This window comes from Chiloscyllium plagiosum, chromosome 22 (genome assembly GCF_004010195.1).
Source record: "Chiloscyllium plagiosum isolate BGI_BamShark_2017 chromosome 22, ASM401019v2, whole genome shotgun sequence".
Classification (NCBI taxonomy): domain Eukaryota; kingdom Metazoa; phylum Chordata; class Chondrichthyes; order Orectolobiformes; family Hemiscylliidae; genus Chiloscyllium; species Chiloscyllium plagiosum.
The window spans coordinates 15,261,283-15,275,136 of NC_057731.1; the positions used below are offsets into that span (position 1 = coordinate 15,261,283).

General features: G+C 39.4%; 1 protein-coding gene across 1 annotated transcript in view; it reads right to left on the bottom strand.

Annotated features, from left to right (window-relative positions):
* The window catches only part of plce1 (phospholipase C, epsilon 1), a 381,748-nt gene that overhangs the window by 71,420 nt on the left and 296,474 nt on the right, over positions 1 to 13,854 (bottom strand). The window contains exons 9-13 of the mRNA XM_043712462.1: positions 9,103 to 9,285; positions 8,896 to 9,013; positions 2,958 to 3,117; positions 732 to 854; positions 390 to 526 (exon numbers count right to left, since the gene is read on the bottom strand). Coding sequence (XP_043568397.1) covers positions 390 to 526; positions 732 to 854; positions 2,958 to 3,117; positions 8,896 to 9,013; positions 9,103 to 9,285 — 721 coding nt within the window. The remainder of the gene's footprint in view (positions 1 to 389; positions 527 to 731; positions 855 to 2,957; positions 3,118 to 8,895; positions 9,014 to 9,102; positions 9,286 to 13,854) is intronic.

Sequence of the window (13,854 nt, forward strand, 5' to 3'; positions counted from 1 at the left end):
CGCTTTTCCAGCAACACATTTTCAGTTAGAAAGGAATAGGCAGACTATTTTCCCAGAGGCAGTGTCTGCTGAACAGTGAAACTTGTTTTTATGGTTCCCAATGACAATAGGGCCTAATACAAAATAAATCTCCTTGGAGATGAAGTGTTTAGCAAACCTTATACAAGGATAAGAGCTGGAAGACCTTCAACATTTTTTGTAACAACAATGTTAGATGCACATGATACACTGATGTGGAATTTAACTCATTATTCACTGCCTTTATAAACAAACAAAGATTCTGGACACTTCATCCATGAAGCTTGTGGCCCTTGAACATTTCAAATTCCAACATGCTGTGTAATCGCATTAATTAATTTATCAAAATAACATTGCTAGTGATCACTGACCTAGGTCAGGCTGCAGCCCAATGATCTTGTCATCTATCGTTAGGTTTGTGTATACTGGAGTGGATTCCAAGCCAGAACGGTTACATGATACAGAGTAAATGTCAAAGAGATCCTTCAAGTCCTTCCGACTTCGCACACTAATTCCACAAACAGAAACAGTGAGTGCCCCTGACCTGCATACACTGAGCATGAATTAACAATCCACTCAGAGAAGGATATTTTTCAAATGGCTGGGTTTTAAACCCAGTTTTAATGTCAATTTACTCACATTTATCACCTTCTGACCAAAATAAGGAAGGCAAAAATATTTCAGTCTTAGCAGTACACAGTGATCACATTTACCTGAATGATTTGAAAAGTTCAACAAATTCAATGAAGCTCATGTTGCTGTCGGATACCATGAAATCCTGAAATCCTTTCAGTCCTCCTTTTACACGGCCATGCCAACTATTACTCCCTCTGGTGCTATAAAGGGTCCAAATAAACACCATTACATAACAAACTTACAACAACCAAGACAACAGAAAATGGACAGGGATCGTCTCCAGAATCAAAGTCTATTATTTAGACTCTATGCAGCACATTCACCTCAAAGCATGCTAGTAGTGTAAAACATACCTTCAGCTAATTATTATAAAGCCATGTTGAACAGGACCTGAAAGAATTCATTTCAGTAAAGTCATCTGTAAAGGATAACAATTAAGATTTCACTTCTGTGAATGGAATTTTGTGAAATGTTAATTGTTAAAGCTTTGCAGCTAATGCCACAGGGTCATTTGTTAAAACCACAAAATTTTAATGGCCTGCTCATCATTATCCTATTGTGATACATTCCCCATTGCAGAGAGGATGGGTTTGCAGGCCCAGGGTTTTTCCACTATACGTGAAGGATGCTACAAATAGGATAGCGCAAAGATATTTAACACCCATTTCAATACATGTTGGTCAGTGTAACCAGGCAGCTCAGAATTAGAGCTAGCCAGCAACATTGCAATGGAGGCAATCCATAGACAGAGTTATTCATTCCTCATTCAGGCAGTAGATCTTTTGAAAAGCAGAGATGACTGTTTTTTTGACACTCCATTACTGTAGTATGGTATTGTTTTCTGTACATTTTATGCAATGATTTACTGAAGTCTACCTTGTCTCTATATCCACCCAAATGAATAGTCCTACAGAGATAAACAGTAAACATGATTTGGCACTGTCAGTGTTCCATTTGAAAGACAACATGAGGTCTGCTTTTCTTTCAAGGTTTTCTTCATAACGGTGTTATGAAGTACAGAGGCAGCAAGATGGGAAGAGAGCAGAGAACAAAAGTGAAGGCCTGGTTACAGGACAGAAACCAGGAGAGACCAAATGACAAAAGAAATGATTTGTATGTGCTCAAAAACCTATTGCATTTCCATATGTTCCAATTTCAATTCAGTTCATTGCATTTTCATAATTCTGTTTCTCTCTCCACAGATCCTGCCTGAACTGCTATTCCCAGCATGTGTTTTAATGAAATTTTAAATTACCTGCAATATTTTGTTTTTCTTTAAAAAAAGTCTAATTTTCTGTTGAGTTATTCTGGAGTTGATGTGAGATTTAAAAGTAAGTTCAAAGCAAATAAAGTCCAAAATCAGATAGATCTTTGCTCTTGTCAAACTAGGCTTATCTAACAGTTCCCCTCAATACACAGGAGCTCCCTGCATTATGGCAGCTAGACACTCCACTGTAGCTTTCAGCTGTTTTGAGGAAGCTACTAGCTTGATGATAATAATTATGGTGACCTTCCATATAGTCCTAATAAGCACAGATATCAGAGCAGAACTCTGGATATATTAATAACCATGTTACCACATGCCAAGTCATTGTGACTTCTCAAATATAATGACATTTTGTTTAACATAAAATTAAATACAGATGACCTTAAGATTTGTTTGTGCCTGACATAGAACTTTATGCAGTCCCTTATCCATTATCAGACATTAATATCATTAAGCTATCAAGGATCGTAACACAGAAGGAATCCATCAGATTAATCAGGTCTTTATAGTGTCTTCCTTTTGCAGCCCTCTATAATATTCAATTTCAAACGTTTATCTAGTTTCCCATTAAAAGCTAAAGTCCCTGTCTGCAGACAATTCCCCGTGGCAAAGAATACTCTTCCTTAATACTTCCCAACATAAAGCAATTTCTCCCAACTTCTCATGATCTTTGTAATGTACCTCAATGGCCCTTCATCACTGAAACTTTGAACAAAACAGACAGTGTTTCTTACTCACCCTGTCAAAAACCTTCCACAATTTTCAAAATCTCAGCTTGAATCTTCTCTTAGCCTTGATTGTCCCCATTTTCAAAATCTCAAGTCGCCACTCATAACATGAGCTTCCCTCGTCACTTGACATAGTGAATAGGAAGCAAATATTGGCTTTGCAATAAAATGGCTTTCCATTTCTTTGGTTTTCTGTGCATTTTTAAAGTTTTTTTTAACACAAACCATTGAGCCTATCTTATTACGATGAGTGTCGTATTAATAGGAGTGGCAGGGAGAATATCAGCGATGATTTATTTTCCTCTTACCCAGGTTTGGCCTTGCTGACAGTTGACAGGACTGGAGAGGAGGCAGGTCTGACTGGAGTTGATGTTGGAGGGCCCAGCGTGGTGGAACACGGAGTGGTGAGAGAACGAGCTCTTGTAGGGAGCGTGCAAGAGCTGGGAGAACCCATGATGATGCTCAACTCTAAAAGAAGCATTGAGAAGATAAAAACGTAAAACAGTTTGATTAGAAATACAATACACGTTGTTTTGTAACTCTCATCATTTTTCTCCCCCTCGCTGAGTTCCAACGTCAAGCATTACAAAATGTGGAATTTTTTTTTGGAAATCCGATAGTGTTTCTTCATGCTCTGAAACAACCAAATTTAGTGTCTGCTGCCATTAAAAAACATAGCGTGAAGGTGCTGGTGATGGACTGGGGTGAACAAAGCCAGAAGTCACACAACACCAGGTTATAGTCCAGCAGGTTTATTTGAAATCGCAAGCTTTTGGAGCACTGCTCCTTCGCAGGTCAAGTCAGAATGAGCAGCTCTCTGAAAGTTGGTGGTTTCAAATAAACCTATTGGCCTATAACCCGGTGTCATTAAAAATGACCATTGGGGATTGCATTCCAAGAAGATGTATTTCCAGATTGGGAAGAGGTCTTCCCGGGAGCATTTGCTGGGTGGAATGCTCAGCAGTAACTTTTGTGTTTCTCTATGATTTAATTTCAACAGTTTCCTCTTTTCCTACAGAATGACTCCACAATCTACAACAAGCTGCCCATCTAATGACTTACAGCACCCTGAAGGAGCTTTGCAAACAGCTAGCAGTGGTGGTCCACATCCACACCAAGACCTAGGTAGAAGCAGGAACCTGCCCTTAGAATTTAGGGAGCTCAGCAGAAAACTAGCAAGCAGGATATCAGATATGGTTCTCTCAAGATTTTCTCAGTGCCAAGAGAAAGAAATAGGAAAGTAAAAGAGATGTAAGCTTGGCTGGTGCAGCAGAAGGGGTTTAGATTCTTGGAACCAACTTTGCACATGTACAAGATGAATGGACTGCAATCAAACAGAGCATGGACTGACTTCCTCTTGGTGTGTTTTGCTGGTGCTGTTGAGGGGGCTTTAAAGCAATTAGGAAGTTTTGTGGGAACCCAAAGAGAATATTGAGAAGGAATATCCAGGTAGCCCTAATAATGAGAGAAATAAACTACATTTAGGTAGCAAATAGTAAGGGTCAGGGTAACATAACAAGTAATAACATCTTAATCAGTTTCTGTGCATGTATATGCATTGGGTGTGTTAAATAAGATTGTTAAGTTCCAGGCAGAGTGGAGAAACCTGGCTCAAGGAAAGGCAGATCTATGTGTATTAACCAGCCCTGGATACAGGGTTTTAAGGAAAGGTAAAACAGGTAGAAAAAGGAGGGTGACGACACTAATTAAGGACAGTATTGCATGCTGCATTAGCGGTCAATTGGGTCAATGGGCCAAGGTGTGGTGGATGGAATTTAATTTCGATAAATGTGAAGTATTGCATTTTGGTAAGGCAAACCAGGGCAGAACTTATACAGTTACGTGTCAGGATCCTGGAGGGGGTTGAGACCAAATAAAGAGACTTGGGGTGCAGCTGCACAGTTCCTCAAAAGTGGAGTTGCAAGTATACGGGGTGTGAAGAAGGCACTTAGCACACTTGTCATCATTGGTCAGAATACTGAGTGTAGGAATTGGGATGTCACATTGCACTGTACACAACATTGGTCAGGTCCTCCTTTTAGAATACTGCGTAAAATTCTGACTGCCCTTCCATAGGAAGGATGTTGTTAAATCTGAGCACGTGCAGAAAAGATTGACAAGGATGTTGCTGGGATTGGAGGGCATAAGCTATAGGGAGAGGCTGAATAGGCTGGAGCTTTTGCCATGGAGCATGAGGAGTGATCTTATAAAATCATAAGGGGCATGGATAGGGTGAACAGCCGAGATCTTTTCCCCAGGGTGGGGGAGTCCACAACTAGAGGGCATAGATTGAACGTGAGAGAGGAATAATTTAAAAAGAACCTGACAGGTAATTTTTTTCACCCAGAGGGTGGTGCGTGTATGGAACGAGTTGACAGAGGAAATGGCGGAGCGGGTATAATCACAACATTTAAAAGGATGGGTACATGAGTAGGAACGGTTTCGAGGGAGATAGGCCAAATGCTGGCAAATGGGATTAGGTCAGGTTGGAATGTCTGGTTGGCATGAATGGGTTGGACTGAAGGGCCTGTTTCTGTGCTGTACGACTCTATGACAGAAACTTCTCGGCTAGAACTAAGAATCAAAAAAGATGCAATAACACTGTTCAATATGGTCTATCAGCCACCTGTGGAAATGATGTGGAGGAACAGGTTTGTAATGAAATTACAGAGAGGTGCAAAAACTGTACAGTTTTTAATTTTAACTATCTGAATACAGACTGAGGCAGCAATAGTGTAAAAGACGGTTAAAGACAAGAGTTCCTCGAGTGTGTTCAGGACAATTTTACTCTATGAATGAGGATTGTTAGACATGGCTCTTGGAAATGAAGTGGACTAAGTAGGTCAGGTGTCAGTAGGAGGAGATTTAGTGGGACAAAGATTTGAGATTTGAGACAAGATTTGAGACAAGAATAGTAAAGGACAAGTCAGAAAAATTAACCAGTGCAAACCGACTCCATTGGGTAAGAACAGAACTGGCCCAGTTAAATTGGAGTCAAAGATTGGCAGGAGAATGGTTCAATGAGTTATCTCCAAAGGACAGATCATTTAGGCAGAGTCAAGATATATTCTCTCAAAAGGGAAAGGTACGGCAAACAAATCCAGGGCTCTCCAAATGACAAAATAGATCTAGATTAAAATAATGAAGGACAACTGCTCTTATGTAGGTGTCAAGTAGGAAATAGAATTGAAAACCAAGCTGAATATTGAATGTTGAAAGAAGAAAATAACAAAAGCAATGAGGGAGCATGATGGTAGGGAAACTTCTGATACAAATGATTCTTAAGGGATTTCCCTTTAAAACTTCTTAAAGGAAAATCATGTTTAACTAACTTGGAGTGTTTTAAGGCGGTAACAGAGTGCTAATGAGAGCAATTCTGATGTGGTGTACATGAACTTCCAACAGATATTTATTACAGTGCCACACAATAGATTTGTAGCAACATTACAGCTCATGGAATAACGTAGATAGCGGCAACATCAAGTTGGCACTGGACGACTAACAGGAACAGTGAATAACAGTGAATGGATGTTTCTCAGTCTGGAGGAAGATTCACATTGCCGTTCCCTACGGGGTCTGTGTTGGTAACTTTGCTTTTGCTGATGTGTTTTAATGACTTACCCCTTAGTGATCAAGGACATTTTCAAAGTTTGTAGATACTAATGTATTTAGAAGCATTATAAACAATTTTAAATTTTAAAAGGGCATTTAAAGATCATGGAATGGGTGGACAAGTGGCAGATGAATTTTAACGTGGATAAATGTGAAGTGATTGATTCATTTTAGAAGAATGATCAAGGAAAGATGAATATAATGAAGAGTACAATCTTAAAGGGCATGCAGGAGTAGGAGGATATTAGATATGTGCATAAGTCATTAAAGATGGCAGATTCAGAGTGTGCAGTTAATAAAGCATACTATATCCCAAGCTTTATTAAATAGGGGCATAGAGTTCAACAGCAAGGAGGTGATGTTGAATTTGTATAAGTCACTAATTCAACTTCAGCTGAAGTAGAGTCTCCTGTTCTGGGTACTGCAATGAAGGTAGAATATGAAACCATTTATTTGCAGAAAAGAAAATCATGGAATTAGTTCTAGGGATAAGAAGCTTTAGACCCATTATGACTGTTTTCCCTTGAGAAAAGGAGGTTGAGAGGAGATTTGATAGATTTCACAACCAGGAGGGATCTGGAAAGAGAGAATAGGAAGAAGCTGTTTCTACTCATGAAGGGATTACAGATATCCAAATTAATATACAAACTAGCAGTAGGAGATGGCCACTGAGTCACTCAAGTCTGTTTTACCATTCAATACTATTCTGATTATGTCACACTCCCACCTACCTTCATCTCCTTATTTCTGCCTTAAATAGATGACAGCTTATTGTTAAACAGTGACTCCTAGTTCTATATGCTCCCACAAGATGAAACATCTTTTCCATATATACCCTGTCAAGACCCCTCAGGATATTATGTTTCAAGCAAGTTCTCTCTTAAACTCCAGCCGAGCTGTCCAATCTTTCTTCATAATCAACTTGTCCATTTCAGGTTTTAATTTAGTTAATCTTCTCTGAACCAATGCATCTACATCCTTCATTAAATGAGGAGAATAGTTCAAAGTTTGGGAGAAGATTTGTAGCTCAGGTGCTCGTTGTTGTGGTTCTGTTTGCCAAAATGGGAATTTGTGTTGCAGACGTTTCGTCCCCTGTCTAGGTGACATCCTCAGTGCTTGGGAGCCTCCTGTGAAGCGCTTCTGTGATGTTTCCTCCGGCATTTATAGTGATTTGTATCTGCCGCTTCCGGTTGTCAGTTCCAGCTGTCCGCTGCAGTGGTTGGTATATTGGGTCCAGGTCGATGTGCTTATTGATTGAATCTGTGGATGGATGCCATGCCTCTAGGAATTCCCTGGCTGTTCTCTGTTTGGCTTGTCCTATAATAGTAGTGTTGTCCCAGTCGAACTCATGTTGCTTGTCATCTGAGTGTGTGGCTACTAAAGATAGCTGGTCGTGTCGTTTCGTGGCTAGTTGGTGTTCGTGGATGCGGATCGTTAGCTGTCTTCCTGTTTGTCCTGTGTAGTGTTTTGTGCAGTCCTTGCATGGGAGTTTGTACACTACATTGTACAGCAAGTTTTGCTCATGCTGAGTATCAGGTCCTTCGTCCTGGTGAGTTGTTGTCTGAGAGTGGCTGTTGGTTTGTGTGCTGTTGTGAGTCCTAGTGGTCGCAGTAGTCTGGCTGTCAGTTCAGAAATGTTTTTGATGTATGGTGGTGTGGCTAGTCCTTTGGGTTGTGGCATGTCCTCATTCCGTTGTCTTTCCCTTAGGCATCTGTTGATGAAATTGCGCGGGTATCCGTTTTTGGCAAATACGTTTTATAGGTGTTCTTCTTCCTCTTTTTGCAGTTCTGGCGTACTGCAATGTGTTGTGGCCCTTTTGAATAGTGTCTTGATGCAACTTCTTTTGTGTGTGTTGGGGTGGTTGCTTTCGTAGTTTAGGACTTGGTCTGTGTGTGTGGTTTTCCTGTGTACCTTTGTGGTGAATTCTCCGTTTGGTGTTCTCTGTACCATCACATCTAGGAATGGGAGTTGGTTGTCCTTAACGTGATGGTACAGAGAACACCGAACGGAAAATTCACCACAAAGGTATACAGGAAAACCACACACACAGACCAAGTCCTAAACTACGAAAGCAACCACCCCAACACACACAAAAGAAGTTGCATCAAGACACTATTCAAAAGGGCCACAACACACTGCAGTACGCCAGAACTGCAAAAAGAGGAAGAAGAACACCTATACAACGTATTTGCCAAAAACAGATACCCCCGCAATTTCCAGACTGCGAAAGAAAAGCTGGCTGGGAAAGTTGTAGGCATGTTGAAGACAGCAGAAATCTGTCATTTTATTTAAAATGTCTTGTTCAATGATCATTTTGTTAAATGCATTCTGGTGTTAGGAAAAATAAATGTTTTACATTTAAATTATACTGGTTATATCAGTCATATATGTTTTCTATGCTTTCAGTAAAAACAAGTACACAACTCAACCTATTGAATTTCAGGCATTGTTGAAACTAGTTTAGTCATTTTGCATTCTAGGAAATTATGTACACTACTGTTTTACAGTTTAATGTAGAATTTTTTAAGTGGAAAGAAGTGGAGGTGCAAATAAAGTCAGTTCAATAATTAGCTTTCTGCTTTCAATCCACCTCAGTGCAACTTACAACAGATATTAACAGTAGAAACTAGTTACCTGATTCTTCCTGTTCATCAAAGTCTGCAGGGTCAGAACCACTCCTGGCTCGGGATTCTTTGCAGCTTCGGCTCTTACGTGCACTGGTCTCCTCATCAGTGATGTCCCCGCTTTCACCCTGCACATAACAATGTGTAAGTTTTACTGTCGATCAATTCCCCCAGTACAAACACACAGTTGATGACTTCAAGCAATGCTGTCCCTTACCCTGATCAGAGATTTCTTTATCTTTTTGGCCGTGCTCATTCCCAACGTGTTGTTACGCTGCAGGTTGGATTTTTCAGTGTTTCTGTTCAAAGTTGCTGTGGTTGTGTTTCTCGTGATCCATCGCCTGCCTCCAAAGAGCTCAATAACCTGAGCCAAGGTTGGTCCTTCAAACTTGCCTTCTTCCTATATGTGCAACAATTACATTGAATTTTACTGTGCGAGGACTGGTTATTTGGTCCAATAAGTTTGTACAGGGGTGTATGCTGCTCATCAGACTCATCCTACTTCACTTCACCTGAGCACCAAACCCCTCTGGTTCTTTCCTTCCTCATGTACTCATTTAGGTCTCCCTCAAACTTTAATGTTCCCACACTTAGTAGCTCTGCAGGTAAAGACCAAATATGGTTTGGTATCTGGTTTGGTCATGTCCATCTGATCCACCTGACTGTCTTAGGTGGATTGACTGCCACTAATTTTTTTTATTAGTATTAGTCTAAGTTGCCAATAACAAGCCTGGAAAGATGTCCACCTGAAGTCTAACAGGTTTATTCCATACTACTTAATAGCTAGTTATGTGACTTCTGAATTACCTGATAGTCTTCTCTAACCTGATGTTTCACAAGAAACTAAGTACACATTACCTTTGGCTACATAGACTTAGCACTTCAGATAGCCACTAAAACATTGCCTAGCTCCTCCCAAGAACAGTCAATTATATCCTGTAGGTGGAGTTTCTCGCATGGTATCAACTAATCCTTTCAGGTACTAACTTCCTTGGTTCGGTCTTTAGCTGATGACATTATGATGTTGTATTGATTTAATTCAAAACTGCATATGAAGTGAAAAAATAAATTAACTATTTTCCAAAAGCTTAGCTCCAAAATCTTCTAGTAGACTCAACTACACGTTCTTTCTATAAATAATTTCCTCTCTCTTCCCATCTTGTAGAACTTTAAGTGATTTGCACATTATGTCATCTCATTGTGACATGGATGGAATTTGTAAGAAACATTGTTATTAAAAACGTGATCCTGTGCTTAGATTTGATTAGAAGATTGAACATTTTAGATTACGACAGCCATCATAATTATATTCGTTCATGATTGAGTCTGGCTAAGTCATGTTCTGAAGAGGAGTCTAACTGGAATTGAAATGTTAACTGTTTATCTCTTCACAAAATTGCCAGACTTGCTGAGTTTCTCCAGCATTTTCTGCTTTGTTCTTATTGCACAGTATAATGATTTTATCTGGAAAAATCATACCCCTCCTAAAATATATTAATTCCAGTCTAAGTTTGAGAAAAGATTTTTAACTAAAAATGAAAATTAAGTCAAAAATCTCCCATAGAGTTAAATCTCAATCATATGCGCAGTTGAGTTCTGATTGTTTAAGATATTTACTCAAATCTTTGAAGATTACAGCACTATTATGTGGGACCCATTCTCAGATGAGGTAACACAATTGTAATATTGAGCTCTTGTTATAAATACATTAAGTGACAATTTGACTTATGGCAACAGTGGAACAGCCACCACAGAATCCTCTGTGATGCGCAGTGTGTAACATTCCAGACCTTCTGGGCTCTAGGTTCAAATCCAGTCTAAACTACAAGAAAGAAAGCCTCATCTATAATGCTCAATCCATATATTTCCATGTGAGATTTAACATTTTATAGATGATCATTCTCAAGAAATTTGACCAGCTAGTCAGTGTAGTTTCAATCTAGTTCTAAATTTGGGATCTACCATAGCATAGACTGCCATGAATTGAGATTCTTAAAGACCAGCGGATGGCTACTGTAGTAGCCCTGATGAAGGGCTTATGCTTGAAATATCGATTCTCCTGCTCCTCGGATGCTGCCTGACTGGCTGTACTTTTCCAGCACCACACTTTTCAACTCTGATCTCCAGCATCTGCAGTGCTCACTTTCTCCCTACTGTAGTAGATGACCAAGTACACTGATGCTGTAAAGACTGCTAGAACATAGAACATAGACAGAGAACATAGAACAATACAGCACAGAATAGGCCCTTCGGCCCACGATGTTGTACCGAACATTTGGCCTAGCTTAAGCACCTATCCATGTACCTATCCAATTGCCGCTTAAAGGTCACCAATGATTCTGACTCTGCCACTCCCACAGGCAGTGCATTCCATGCCCCCACCACTCTCTGGGTAAAGAACCTACTCCTGACATCCCCCCTCTACCTTCCACCCTTCACCTTAAATTTATGTCCCCTTGTAATACTCTGTTGTACCGGGGGGAAAAGTCTCTGACTGTCTACTCTATCTATTCCTCTGATCATCTTATAAACCTCTATCAAGCAATCCCTCTGCTAATGGACTCTAATACACCATAGGCCTTCTTACAAGCTCTATCCACCTGAGTGGCAACTTTCAAAGATTTATGAACATAGATCCCAAGATCCCTCTGCTCCTCCACCTTACTAAGAACCCTACCGTTAACCCTGTATTCCGCATTCTTATTTGTCCTTCCAAAATGGACAACCTCACACTTGACAGGGTTGATAGGCTCTTGTAAGATAGGCTTGGAGGTCCATGCTGACCCTAAGTAGAGTAGGCTTCCTTTTACACTGGGCAGTACTTCATGCAAGGAGTAGAGATTCAAAACTGGAAAAACTTCCATGCCCCAGCATCAACAATTCTCACATTGGTACATAAGTACCATTTTCTTTAAACAGGAAAGCTTCTCCTCGATTGCAAGTTCTAAATACCAAGTACAAAAAGTTCTGATGAAGAGTCATCTAAACTTGAAACTTAGTTTGTTTTTTTTTTCTGTGGATGCTGCCTGACCTGCTGTGATCTCCAGTATTTGTTGTTTTCAGTACATCTCTACAATGTAGTGGTAATGACACTGGATAGTAATCAACAATCCCAGGCAAATCTCAGGGATACAGGTTCAAAGCTCACCATAGTAGCCGGAGGAATTTAAATACAATTAATAAACCTTGAATCTGAAGCTAATCTCACTAATGATGAGCATTAACCTTGTAAGTGATTGTTGATAAAAACTCTAATTTCACGAATGACCTGTCAGGAAGGAAATCTGCCATCTTTACTTGGTCCGGTCTTCATGTGACGCCAGACTCAAGCAACTTGGGTGACTCTTAAATGTCCTGTTAAACATGCCAGGAGGCCACTCAGTTTGAGGGCAACTAGGGATGAGCAACAAATGCCAATGGTGTCCACATCCCATAAAAGAATAAAAAAAACAATGGGATGAATAATGGCTAACAAAAACTGGACAATAACACATGCACCTCTTCAATAATGGCTTAACACAAACTTTATTTATTACACAATATCTTAAATGACTCTCAAGCCATTGCATGCTGCTTCATTTTGAAGAGCTTTTCTTTCATATAACAAGCAACTTTTCATTGTTATATCCTCAAAAATCATTTGCCTTCTCTACACCAGGTCTAGGGCATTAGTATCATTACACTATTTTATCCTGAACATTATTACAAATATCTCCTGACCAGAACAACACAGTCGATGAGGACTTGAGCTGATTCATGACTCGTTCTCTTTCAACTTTCTCTTTGACAACCTCTGAGTCACTTGAGCATTTGTGGCTCCTATTTGGATTGCATTGTGACTGGAACGGATTTAATTTGCTTCTAATCAATGCAGAAGAAAAGCTTGTTGTGTTCTCTTTAAAATACTTTTGCGAGCACCTCAATGCTCATTGCTCGTTCCTAATTGGGCCATTGGAATTAATAACTTGGTATTGGAATTTATTGGAATTCACAATTTAATTAATAATTAATATTTATCCGCCAGGGATATTTACATATTGGAACAGTTCTTCAAGCCTGTTCTATCATTCAATGAGATCATGGCTGATCTGTGGCTTAATTTGGCTCATATCCCTTAATATCTTTGTGTAACAGAAAATTATCCATCGCAGATTTAAGATAACAACAGAGCCAACATCCACTGTCATTTTTGGAAGAGATTTCCAAACATTCACCACACTTTGAGAGTTTATAAGCAGAAGTATAAACATAGGTCTGCCAGCAGCCCCATTTAATACCTCTCTTAATTTTAACCTAGATATTTATCCTTTATTCATTTCTCTTAACAAAGGACTAATGAGTCTCCATTTTCCTTTTAACCACTGATCACTTGTAAAGGAGCTCCTTTCCAGTTCTGAGGAAGGGTCAGTCAACCCGAAGCATTAACTGATATCTCTCCATAAATGCTGCCAGAGCTGCTGAGCTTTTCCAGCAATTTCTGGTTTTGTTCCTTTTCAGTTAGTTAGTTCCACTGTGGGTTAAAAATCTAGTACTGGACTGTTAGAATACCAGTTCTTTACCAGTTTTATATATCGTCAAATCCCTCTTTTCCTATCAGTACTTTGAATCTCCACAACATAACAAAGAACTTCTAAAAATTCCCAGTAAAGGAACACAAAGGATATTATGAAGAGTTAGACGTCACCTTGTTCAGAAGATTACTCTATTTTCTAAATTCATGCACCATGAAATATTAAACTAGTCCGATGAAAGAATGAGTGTGACTGCAGCTAAGCTCAGTATTTGAGAAGTTTACTTCATTTTATACACTTGATGCTGAGACATCATAAATAAATAAATGTGAAAATCTGTTCATAAAAACAGATAGTTTGGCCTCTCAATGGTGAAATCTAGAACTTGTATGTATGAATGCAAGATAAAGTTACCAATATTAATTAACAAATTGTATGATATTCTTTCATCAATATAA